This window comes from Nomascus leucogenys, chromosome 2 (genome assembly GCF_006542625.1).
Source record: "Nomascus leucogenys isolate Asia chromosome 2, Asia_NLE_v1, whole genome shotgun sequence".
NCBI lineage: Eukaryota > Metazoa > Chordata > Mammalia > Primates > Hylobatidae > Nomascus > Nomascus leucogenys.
In genome coordinates this window covers 111287698-111301290 of record NC_044382.1, presented here as the reverse complement: position 1 = coordinate 111301290, position 13593 = coordinate 111287698, and the positions used below count along the sequence as shown (strand labels likewise).

At 33.5% G+C, this 13593-nt stretch overlaps 1 protein-coding gene across 14 annotated transcripts in view; it reads right to left on the bottom strand.

Annotated features, from left to right (window-relative positions):
* The window catches only part of PPIP5K2 (diphosphoinositol pentakisphosphate kinase 2), a 99367-nt gene that overhangs the window by 18998 nt on the left and 66776 nt on the right, over positions 1 to 13593 (bottom strand). For 11 of the 14 annotated variants that reach the window (XM_030817367.1, XM_030817386.1, XM_030817382.1 and 8 more), the window contains 2 exons: positions 10291 to 10431; positions 6278 to 6403 (listed from right to left, as the gene is read on the bottom strand). In XM_030817367.1, coding sequence (XP_030673227.1) covers positions 6278 to 6403; positions 10291 to 10431 — 267 coding nt within the window. Of the gene's footprint in view, positions 1 to 6277; positions 6404 to 10290; positions 10432 to 12036; positions 12097 to 13593 lie in introns of all 14 variants that reach the window. The other 3 variants (XM_030817355.1, XM_030817361.1, XM_030817377.1) reach the window with 1 other exon arrangement.

Genomic DNA, 13593 nt, shown 5'->3' with positions numbered 1-13593 from the left:
TTTAACAACAGAATGAAAAGTAGAAGTAAAAGTAAACATCAACCAAATCAACATCAACCAATCAACATCTTTTTTGGAGTATTATCAAAAAAGAAAAAAAAAGACATAAATATGCCATAATAAACCTGCTGAAAATCAAAGATAAAGAGAAAACATTGAAAGCAAGCACAGAAAAACAACCAATTGCATTTATGCAAACAGTAATTCAAATTAACTAAGTCTTCTTATCAGAAACAATGGGAACCAGAAGACAGTGGAATATCATTAAAGTGCTGAAATAAAAAATTTTCTACCCAGAATTCTCTATTCGGCAAAAACTACACTGCAAGAATGAAGGCAAAATAAAGCCATTTTTCAGACACAATAAAATGAATAGAATTTGTTGCCAACAGACCTGCAGATTAAGAAATGCTAAAAAGCTTCAGGCTGAAGGCAAATGAAACCAGATGGAAACACAGACTTCAAGGAAGGAATAAAGAGCAAAAAATATGGCAAATATATGGATAAATATAGAATCTTTTTCTCCTCTAAGTTTCTTTAAAATACATATGACTGTTTAAAGCAAATATCACAACATTGTATTGTAGGGTTTATAATATATGTGGAAGTAACACATAAGGATAACTATGTGTAAAGAATGGGAAGAAGGTAAGGTAAATGAATCTATACAGTGGCAAGATTTCTACATTTTACTTTCAGTGGTACAAAATTAACCCTAAGTAGATGGTGAAAAATTAGGAATATATATTTAGAGCAACCAAAAAAAATGCAAAAAGATATAGCAAAAGTCCATAGAAAAAGTTAAATAAAATTCTTAAAAATATTGAATTAGTACCAAATAAGGTAGAGTAGGAAAGAATAAAGGTATAATAATCAAAAGGAATAAACAGAAAACATAAGAAAGTAGTAGACTAACCTCAACATATCAACAATTACATTAAATGTTAATGAACCGTAAACTGCAACCATAAGGCAGATATTGTTAGAATGCCTTGCATAAAGAAAGTGTGATGAGCTACATCACATCAGATAAAATAAAACAAAGCATTACTGGAAATTAAAGAGAAAAAAAGTCACGATAATAAATGAGTCAATATATTAGGAATATCCAATAATCAAATATGCATTTAATTATATAACAGAGCTCCAAAACACAAAAAGCAAAATCTACCAAATTAAAGGGAGAAACAGACAATTCTGCAGTTGTGAGTGTAATCGCTCTCTGTACAATTGATAGAACAATCAATCCCTTCCTTGACCACCCCTCTGCCAAAGAAAAACCAAATAGTAAAGACAGACTATCTGAACATTATCAACCTTGACCTCATGTGTAATGATAAAATAGTGTCCATTAGGATCAATGAACTATAAGATAAACATTTGGGTTTTTTTTTTTAGTACACAAATTATATTCAAAACATTCCAGATGTTAAGCCATAAAATAAGTCCAACATTTAAAAGACTGAAACCACACAGTGTATGTTTTTATAACTGCAATGGAACTAAATAAGAAATTGATTAAAAACAATAAAAAACCCCTGAATATTTGGAATTTAACCAATATACTTCTAAATATGCAATGGATCAAAGAAGAAATCACATATAAACTAGAAAGTATTTCTAACTGAATGATAATGAAAATACAGTATAACTTTTGTGAGACATAACTAAAATGCTTAGAGGGAAACTTAAAGGTTTAAATGTTTGAAATAGATAACAATCAATGACCTAAGAAACTAGAAATAGAGGACAAAAGTAAACCCAAAGTAAGTAGGACATAGAAAATAATTTTTAAAATAATTAAAAAAATTAATTTAAAATAATTTTTTTTTTAATTTTGTTTTAAGGCTGGGTGCGGTGGCTCACACCTGTAATCCCAGCACTTTGGGAAGCTGAGACAGGAATCACCTGAGGTCAGGAGTTCAAGACCAGCCTGGCCAACATGGTGAAACCCCACCTCTTCTAAAAACACAAAAAAATTAGCCAGCTGTGGTGGCGGTCACCTGTAATCCCAGCTACTCAGGAGGCCGAGACAGGAGAATCGCTTGAACCCGGGAAGTGGAGGTTGCAGTGAGCCGAGATCACACCATTGCACTCCAGCCTGGGCAACAGAGGGAGACTCTGTCTCAAAAAAAATAAAATAAAATAAAAAATTGTGTTTTAAACATAAAACCAACAGAAATACAAAGAGCCAAAAGTTGGTTTATAGATTCAATGCCATCCCCATCAAGCTACCAATGACTTTCTTCACAGAATTGGAAAAAACTACTTTAAAGTTCATATGGAAACAAAATAGAGCCCGCAACGCCAAGTCAATCCTAAGCCAAAAGAACAAAGCTGGAGGCATCATGCTACCTGACTTCAAACTATACTACAAGGCTACAGTAATCAAAACAGCATGGTACTGGTACCACAACAGAGACATAGATCAATGGAACAGAACAGAGCCCTCAGAAATGATGTCGCATATCTACAACTATCTGATCTTTGACAAACCTGACAAAAACAAGAAATGGGGAAAGGATTCCCTATTTAATAAATGGTGCTGGGAAAACTGGCTAGCCATATGTAGAAAGCTGGAACTGGATCCCTTCCTTACACCTTACACAAAAATTAATTCAAGATGGATTAAAGACTTAAATGTTAGACCTAAAACCATTAAAATCCTAGAAGAAAACCTAGGCAATACCATTCAGGACATAGGCGTGGGCAAGGACTTCATGTCTAAAACACCAAAAGCAATGGCAACAAAAGCCAAAATTGACAAATGGGATCTAATTAAACTAAAGAGCTTCTGCACAGCAAAAGAAACTACCATCAGAGTGAACAGGCAACCTACAGAATGGGAGAAAATTTTTGCAACCTACTCATCTGACAAAGGGCTAATATCCAGAATCTACAATGAACTCAAGCAAATTTACAAGAAAAAAACAAACAACCCCATCAAAAAGTGGGCAAAGGACATGAACAGACACTTCTCAAAAGAAGACATTTATGCAGCCAAAAAACACATGCAAAAATGCTCATCATCACTGGCCATCAGAGAAATGCAAATCAAAACCACAATGAGATACCATCTCACACCAGTTAGAATGGCCATCATTAAAAAGTCAGGAAACAACAGGTGCTGGAGAGGATGTGGAGAAATAGGAACACTTTTACACTGTTGGTGGGACTGTAAACTAGTTCAACCATTGTGGAAGTCAGTGTGGCGATTCCTCAGGGATCTAGAACTAGAAATATCATTTGACCCAGCCATCCCATTACTGGGTATATACCCAAAGGACTATAAATCATGCTGCTATAAAGACACATGTACACGTATGTTTATTGCGGCACTATTCACAATAGCAAAGACTTGGAACCAACCCAAATATCCAACAACGATAGACTGGATTAAGAAAATGTGGCACATATACACCATGGAATACTATGCAGCCATAAAAAAATGATGAGTTCATGTCCTTTGTAGGGACATGGATGAAACTGGAAACCATCATTCTCAGCAAACTATCGCAAGGACAAAAAACCAAACACCGCATGTTCTCACTCATAGGTGGGAATTGAACAATGAGAACTCATGGACACAGGAAGGGGAACATCACACTCCAGGGACTGTTGTGGGGGTGGGGGGAGGGGGGAGCGACAGCATTAGGAGATATACCTAATGCTAAATGACGAGTTAATGGGTGCAGCAAAACAACACGGCACATGGATACATATGTAACAAACCTGCACATTGTGCACATATACTCGAAAACCTAAAGTATAATAATAAATAAAAAAAAAGAAAAAGTCAACAAAATTGATAAATCCCCAGTGAGAATGATCACAAAAAAAAGAACACAAATGACCAGTATCATGAATAACATTAGTTATTACCACATTCATTAAAAAGACAATAAAAGAGCAACAAATTTGACAACTTAGATAAAATGAACAAATTCCTAAAAAAATACAACTACCAAAAGTATCACAAAAAGGAAACATAAATTCTATCAAAATTAATTGAGATAAAATTAATTCTATCAAACATTCAAGGAAGAAACAAAAATCTTATAAAAACTCAGAAAATAGAAAGCACTTCCCAATTATTTTATGAAGCTAGCATTACTCTGATACCAAAACCTGGAAAAAGGCATTGCAAAAACAGAAACAAAAAAAACTACAGACGAATATCCTATCCTTCACAAATGCAGATGCAAATTTCTTCAGAATCAAATTTAACTATCTTTTGTCAGCATTTTTCTATCTTAACTTCGTGGCACATCTGATTATACTGTCGATCCTTCCTGAAATGCTCTCTTACCCTGACTCCCAAGATACTACTCTATCATGATATTCTGTTTCTCTGATCCTTCTACTTTTCTGGTTGATGATCCTTCTTTTTCCTGCTTTCTTATCCCAGACAGTGACATGCTACTCTGTTCATTTGTCTTACCCTATGTTTTCTTTCCTCAGAGAATCTTATAGACCTTCATATATACAATATATCATAACTGAGTAGGGTTCATCCTAAGGATGCAAGGTTGACTTAACAGTTAAAATGTCAAATATAACACCATTTTTACTTTATTACTTAAAAATGTATATGAACTAATGCATTTATTATGTGTCTAAAGAACAATGTACTATGAGTCAAAATGTATTCAAACCCTAGGACTACTGACTACTAGCTATGTAAGCTGAGATTAAGTTACTATCTCTCTTACTTTTTTCATCTGTAATGGACATAAGAATGGTATTGACCTCTAAAGGTTATGGTGAGAACTATGAGAATTAACAGAAAAATGCTTATAATATAAAGAACTATACAAATGTTAGCTTTGTGTGGCATATGGGATGCATCACAACTTATGTTTAAGATACTTATCCAATTGTCTGTTGTTTCACATACTTATTAGTTGGAATGTGCAAGGTTCAAATCTGTAAGATTTGTGGTTTAAGATATTGCCCCTGACTTATAAGGCCTGGTAATCTGATAGAGCTATAATCAGGTATAATAGATCAAATCAGTAGCACAGAGTGTTATTGAAGTTCTTGTTTTGATATTCATATAAATACATTATCAGTGGAAGAGGTTGGGTTGCGTCTTGAAGGATGTGAGGTAAAAGGGAAAACATTTTAATAGAAAAAAATGGCATGAATGCTAAGGGAATTTATTTGGGGAAAAGTAAGGAGAACAGTTTGGATACAGCATAACAATTAATAGCAGTTACCATTTAGTAAGTGTTTACTATGTGTGCCAAGTACTTTATATATAAGATTGCAATCATTTCTGACAATTTTATGAAGAAGGTACTATTAACCTGATTTTATGACTATGAGACTAAGGATCAGAGAGGTTAAGTAACTTGTCCAGAGTCACATAGCTAATAAGTAGCAGAACTGAGATTTTAATCTAGGTTTCTCTGACTGTTAAGCACAAACTCTTAACCAAAAGAACATTTGAGAGCACTAGAGGAAAAGAATGAAGACATCTGCAATGAGGCTGTTGTCAAAGCCTTGGAGGTATATGAAATTCTCTGAGGAAAAAAGATACAGGGTAAGAAAAATGAATATCATGAGTATCATGTTCTTGTCTGGGATAGGAAAGTAGAAAGAAGAAGGATCATCAAACAAGAAAAGTAGAGGAATAAGATAAATGGATAGAATATCACAATAGAGTAATAGAGTAAGAGAGCATTTCAGGAAGGGTCAAAAATACAATTAAATGTGCCACGAAATTAAAGTAGAAAAATGCTAATAAAAGATAGTTAATTTTGGTAGTTACATAATCAGACTGAGAGTGGAGAGATGAAAATATCAGGAAAGAGAAAACAATGTTTTTCTTTCTTTTTTTAATACTTGAGACAGGGTCTTGCTATGCTGCCTAGGTTGGACTTGAACTCCTGGGCTCAGGTAATCCTCATACCTCCACTTCCTGAGTAGCTGGGATTGCAGGTGGGCACCACTATGCCTGGCTCATAGAAATTTTCATACAAGACGATGCCTTAAACTCAAACAAAAGGCAAAAGAAGACAGTCCGTAAATTAGTTTGGGGAGAAGTGTGATTGTGAAATGTATTTTGTTAACAGATGTGGGGAGAGGGGAAGATAACAGACAAAAAACAAATATGTATCAATTGACTACAATAATAGATTTTTAACCCTTAGGATCATTACGCTCTAGGGAAGTGTAAAGATCCTAATTAAAAACAAATTTAACATTTAAAAAGCAAGTTACTATTCCTCTAATCTCTGTGCAAATCCACAAACTCAACACACACACACCTAACCTGGTTTGCTGCTTGCTTTAGTACTCTTTAAGGTAGCTGGTGGTGTTGGGAGGATCTTTGCAGGTGTGTACGTATTTAAAGATACTTTTTTTCTCATTATTGGACTGGAACGTAAAGCTGTAGAGGCTGAAAAAAATAAACAAACATGTTAATTTAATAATTTCCTGCCAAATATATCTTAACATTATAGAAAATTTCTTATACTTTAGTGACCCTACGAATATTCATAATAACAGAAGAAAATGGTCAAGGTAAATTCAGCAAAATCATCTTTTTTTTATAAAAAGATAGTTCTCTTATGGCCTTAGACAAATAGATGTTTTGTTTATACTGTAAATAATAAGCATTTAAATAGTATGCACCAAAGGAATGCCAAGAATAGAGCAACAGACTTTATCCTTTCCTGACAGAAACTGAGGTTTTTAAGGCATGGAAAAGAGCTAATGGCATAGTTTTCTTGCCTGGTAACAGAGTCAGCAATCCCCTCACCAGGTGTGGTAGTTCATGCTGGAATTACAGGCATGAACCACCATGCGTGGCCAGGGACTGGGAAGATAAATTTCAACTGGCTAATACAAAAAAATAATTTGACTTATTTATTACTTATAATTTAGTCAGGCAAGGCAGGATCGCTTGACCCAAGGAGTTCAAGACCAGCCTGGGCAACACAGGGAGGCCTCATTTCTATTGAAAATTTAAAAATTAGCTGGGCCTGCGGTTCCAGCTACTCGGGAGGCTGAAGCAGAAGGACTGCTTGAGCCTGGAAGGTTGAGGCTGTAGTGTGCCATAATTGTGCCACTGCACTCCAGCCTGGGCGAAAGAGCAAGACTCTGTCTCGGGGAGGAAAAAAATAAAGAGACAGAGTCTCAAACTGTTTTTCTCTAAAAAAAAAAAAAAAAAAAAAATCACAGATTCAGGGATGTTTCATATACAAATATAATGGTATACTAAACTATCATATTTAGGAATAAACTAATTAAGTTATAAGTAATAAAAGAAACTATTTTCCTATATTAGCCAGTTGAAATTTAACCAAATGAGAGGGAGGGAATTTTAAAGTTGGGTTTTTCCAGTTCTCTTTCTAACTAAGGTAGAGAAATTGAGAAGTGTAAAAAGGAGAAGTAGGGATAATTCTTCAGTATGGAAGCCTCTGGGCAAGGACAGGCCAAAGTAGGGGAGAAGGAGACACTACTGGCATGAGCTTCTAGACTCCCTAAACAAAGGGAGAGGCAGCGTGCTTTTGAAAATCAAGATGTGGGCTAGTTATGGCAAATGTGCCTTTGCTGGTTGACACCTACAATGAATGATTATACATTTAACTGAAAGAGCTCAAAGTAGTCACTAATGAAAATAATCCAGTGATAAAAAGTCCTTAAAACATCATAAAACAACATAGCTTTACTTAGCCCTTTTCTGCTTGCATATTTTTACCCTACTCTATGAACTTCCATCACTAACTTATCCTAATTAATATACCTACTCCTTTTTCTCCAATCTGATATTATCACTTCCCCATTGTAAGCTATCCTCTAGTATTAATAGTTATTAATTTTGTGTTAGATGAGAAAAAAACTGGGAAGGACAGAGAATGATTAACAGTTCCTTTTCCCTTGTTATAAACACCACAAAATGAATATAATTCTATGTATATAATGCTACAGCTTGATAACTCAGAGAACTGCAAATAATATAAATATCCTATAATTTAATAAATATTATTCCTTTAGTTACTCTATACAATACACGATTCAAATACTTTCATCATAACTGCACCCTATTTTCTTTGCTATTCAAAAATAATAAGAAAAATAGAGGCTTTAGAAGACCTGGGTTTTAGTCTTGCTTGACCATTAATTCATTGATTTCCTCAACTGTGTCTTTCTACGATTTTTTTATTTAAATAGTAAAGCTGTTCTTAAGTGAAATCTTATATAAAATAGACCAAAGCAGATACTCTGGTTGAAGCTGCCATGAAAGACACAAGCCCTAACTATTCAGCATCTTTCTCTTCCTCATGGAATTTCCAAAGACCCTTGGGAATACAGTTTGAAGACCAATGAACTAGATTATCTCTAAGGTTTATCCAATTCTATGAGCCACATTAAGTACATTTACTTTATCATCTAGTTCTGTTAGCAACTAATTGCATGAAATTTTAAGAGAGCTAGAGGGACTGAGGTACAATTTGTATCCATGATACAGAGAAGAGCTAATTAGAAATTAGCACAACTGGAAAAAGAATCTAATATCCTTTGCCTCATTAATATCCTTCAATAATACACTCTGATGAACTGAATTCACTAACCACAAAATGAATCCATCAAGAGTACCACAGAACAAACCTTATAATATTATCTTTTTGAAAATATCCTACTAAAATTATCCTTTCATAACAAACACGTCACTACTATTTCTATTACCTTCAAATCATTCACTGCAAGTCTTCTAAAATCTAATAGTGTTGATATCTACCCCTAAATTCTTATTTACAAATTAGAATAATTCTTTAATCTCTATTTTAAGATTTCAAATCCTTGCCCCAGGGAAGCAATGAAACATCATTAAGGGTGAAGGGGTAAACTAGAATTTATTCAGGTTCTCCACTGCATTCTGAGGTAACAGCATTGTCCATTCTATTAGGTTATAGAGAATATAAAAGGAGATGACCACCTTCATTTTCCTGTCTCTGACCTTTATCACTTGGAGAAGTTATTTCATTTGGAGTATTACCAGTTTTCAGAATCGGACACATTTATATGCAAATTTTAAAATTAAGACCTACTTCCTAAAACCATCCCTAAAGTGAAATATTTTAGAACACTCACCAGTATACATCTCTATTACTGTTAATGATTGAAAACTGGCCTCTACTACCAAAAATGGCAGAAAAGGGAAAGGTCACTACTTTTTATAAATGCAGGGGATATCATTTAGACAGAATATAAAGAGAATAGAGCTCTCTAGAATTATACAATGTGATGGCCCAGGAAAGAGAAGAGAATGACAGTCAGACATAAAAGTGGCATTCATTCCGAGAGCTCTAATATCTCATTTTATTCTTGAGCAAAATTTATTTACAGCACTCAGAAAAAGAAGAATGATATACAAAGAAAGTTTGTCACTTTCTAAGATATGACTAGAATAGTAAGATTCTTAGCTCTAAGCAAAGCACTCTCTCCCAAAACTAATGCTTTCCAAACTGGAATTTCCAAAGTACTGAGGAATCCTATAGAGCTGAAAACAACAACTGGCAGCTGACTTCTCACACCTAAAAAGGAAGCCCTGAACATTTCCCAAAATGATGTCCCTCAGAATAGTGCCACATGATATTTAATGTGTTACCAAAAAAGTGTTTTCTAAAAAATAAATTTTGGAAAATCTGGGTTATACAGCTTTCTTTACAGAAGAATGTCAGCCTTTTATATGCTAATGTAGCTATACCTCTCCAAAGGGAGGTGGGATATAACATAGTTTCTAAAACTTATTTAACCATGAACATCTTTTCTTCAAACACACAAATTAACCTCTTCAGAATGTTTTCTGAGATACACAATTTGAAAAATTGTTGTCCTAATTTGCTGTCTTTTAGTTAAAAGCTCTAACTACTTACCAAAGGTAGTCAGGAGATGAGTGTGTATGAATGGGTTAATGTGGACTGATATTTTGCAGTTTTAAAAAACTTTGCTATAAAATGATATACAATAGGAATATGAGATTTCTAGCAAACATAGTTTTAACAAAAGACCACAACCCTATATTTTGTTGACTTCTACTGCTATTTTTTTTTTTTTTGGTAAGAAGAAAAGATTTTGGCAGAGAGTAAAAAAAAGAGGTACAGTTCACATTACACCAAAGAATTCCTAATAATGTCCCTTTACACTCCTTTGTCCCCTAAACTTCTGCTTCTACTCATTACCACTACCTGCTTTTATGTTATTACAATTCCTGTTATATTCAGATACTATGTAGTTGCCCAGCAACTAAATAATAACAATGAAAGAAAAATTTCCTACAAATTTCAGCGGTCTTCCGTGGAACGTCAGATGATGGAGAAGCAATGGAAGCAAGAAATTCATCCACTTGCTTTAAAGATAGGGCATTATGAAGAGTTTCTAGAGGACAAATAGATGGCACCATGGAATACAATTCAAAGCCTAGAAGAGAAAAAAACCAAAAACAAAAAATAAAAGATGGATATTTTAAAAATCAGTAATTAAAAAGGAAGCCTACTGCTTAGAACTGGACAGTTTAGGTCTTTTCGATCTATCACATGCAAACACACAATATCTCTGAAGTCATGACACCAGATGCTATGCAATATGGAGCTGGAACAAGATGTGACAAAGATTTCTTTTTAAATGTAATCATATAGTATAGCATGCACACAATTTCATTCTATATTGGTAAAATCTAAGAATAATACTTTAAAAAACCTAGGGGAAAAAAAAACAAAGAAATACAAGTTTTCAGTTTTTATTTTTTGAAGTCAGGTCTATTCAATAGGTGAATAAGCTGATGCCACATGATGTATCCCTGATGCCAGGACGCTAACAGTAAATTCTTGTTGAAAAATTATATAATTACTTGTAAATAATTATTTTAGGTACTTTTCCAGGCATGCCAAGACCAATGATACTCTCTAGTATGAGCCCCAAACAACATTCATTCATTCATGCTGGAATAAAAATTCTAAAACGTATTTCACCTACCTTTACTGAATTAACACATAATTATATTACTAGGAATCACTGGTTGTGTAAAGTTAGGCCAAGTAAAAAGCAATACAAAATACAAATATGTTCCTATTTAACAATGGCACAGAAATACAAAAATTTTACGAAACAACCATGCAAATATGTATTAATACCATCAGTGAAACAAAAGCACTTAAATACACAGTTTATGTTTTTAAACAAATAGGATATAGGTTATTCACTTTTTTAAAAAAGAAAATTGCCTGTTTATTTAAACTTTATTCAACTGAATGGCTTTTAAAATTGCTTTCATATACTGTTGAAAATAACGAGTCTTTCTGCATCTACTCTTCCAAAAATTCAAACTAATTTCCCCAAATTAAATACTTATAATAAATAAAGTTTAAGTCAAATATCATTAGAAGTAAAAATTAACCTCAGACTGCAAGACTCTGCTTCAATAAGCGTGTGCTCATTTTTAAATTGACTGATGTTTGATTTATTTAAATATTGAAGGAAATATTGACCCAAGAACTGCCTAATTCTCAGTAAGAATACGGAAACTTTGGTTAAAAGACAATCTAATCTTCCTAGGAAAATAACCAAAGGACTTGCAAAACTGATATGTCTGATTTTCAGGTGCAAACCAAAGCATGACAGAACATTACACATACTTTAAAAACAAAAACAAAAACAAAACTATACTATAACAGCAGCTAAAGCACCTAAATTAAGCACTAAAGAAATTAGGCTTGCACAACTGTTACTTTTTTTTATAAGTACAAGATTCATGCAAATGAGCGCAAACCCTTTCTTTGCATTACACTAAACGATGAGATCTCTTCTTCTTTCCTCACAAAGTTTATAAATCTTTTATAGCAATTATTTTATTTCATTTGCCTGCTAGATTTTATAACAAGCAAATGACAATATAATTAAGTTCCTCTAGACTACATTTTTTCCACTTATCTTTAGTAAACTTTTCCTTTAATGCACAATGAAAGGGTTAGCGCAGCAATTTAAAAAGCCACCCTGCTGACATGTTTAGAAGCTATAAAAACATACCACTGGAGCCTAGAAATTCCACAGAGGAAACGGACCAGCACCTATAGAGGTGTAGGTGTTCTGCACAGAGGCCCAGAAAATAAGGTAAAGCACTGTCAGGAGATACTTGTTTCACCATGTTCCTTGAACTAAAGATGAAGGGAGGGGTAAGTCCATGATATGTGTTAAAGATGGAAATAACATGAAAGTTAGGGGAAATAAAAAGTAAAAGGAAGAGTCAAATGACAATTCATAGGACAGATAAGACAACACAGTATTAAAAATGGAAAAAAGGAAACCTTAAAACTCAAAAGAAATATTTGTAGAATAGAAAGGAATGCATCTTATGTGCATTTGTATGTGCGGAAAATCCACCTTTTTAAAAAAGAGCCTAAACCAAAGGAATATGAAATTACTCTATTTTCTATTAAATTTAACATAAATATTTTTCATTTTTAAAAACCTTCAGTTAAACACAGATTCTCCTAGATAATAATACCTCAAATATTGGTTTGAAACACACAGCATTCAGTACAAAAGCTATGGTCTTAAACCTGCAATGTCTCTTCTTAGAATTTTTGTGGCTTCTGTTTTTCTTGTGACTTCTGTGTTTCTTCTAAGAGGTTCTTAGGCATACGGGTTCTTTAGAAGCTGCAGCTGTATCAAATAAGAATCACTTTCTTCAAAAAGTAGCATTTAAACAGCTACAATGAAGGGAAAGTACATCAAGCTTTAAGGCTAAATTTTTACTTGTTGAGGATGAGATCTTCTTATTCCACCTTCAAGAATTATTAGTGCACTGTTATTTGGATGTGTTGTTAAAGGATCCAGAAGGGGGAGAATGACCATAAACTTGTGTTGAATTCTTTAGCTTCATAAAAATTTCTGAAAGATCTGACTTGAGTTTTTGAAAGACTTACTTGCAGTTAAAAAGAAAAAGAGTTCCAGCGATAAAAGTATCTTCATTCCATGTATAATACAAGCAAAAATCTGTAAGTTCTCTTTTAAATTCTTTGATCCTGAATTATTGTAAAGTGATCAGTAAATATTCCCTCTTGCCCCACAATATCAAGCTCTATGTTAGAAGTTGTAATGCAGCAATAATTCCTTTTACAAATAATGGTCATGAAACACTTTCCTATTCAGCCTTAAAAATGGAATTTAACAGAATTGGGTTTCTAGATCTTAACATCATCTTCTTCCTATCAGGAGTCCTCTAAATTTTAAGAAAAAGCAGTGGTACTAAAAAGAATTGGTTGCTTGATAACAGCAAACCACATTGCTACACGAGAACAAAGTGAATGCTGGACAAAGTTTTCAGAGTGCTCCAGACCAAACAGGGTTTTGCTTTAGAAAAATAGCCAGGAATAGACGATGTTATAGAGTGAAATATGCATCACCAGGTGCCCAAGAATTTTTCAAAGACACATCTTATTTGGCTATTTGACATGAGTGGCTCTGTATTTTTGTTTAAATATCTCAATAAAACAACCATGTGATCAGAGAATTAGGAAGAAAAAAGTTATTGAGAATTAAGAAAAATTAAAGAATACTAATTGTAATTAAAAAATTTGTGTA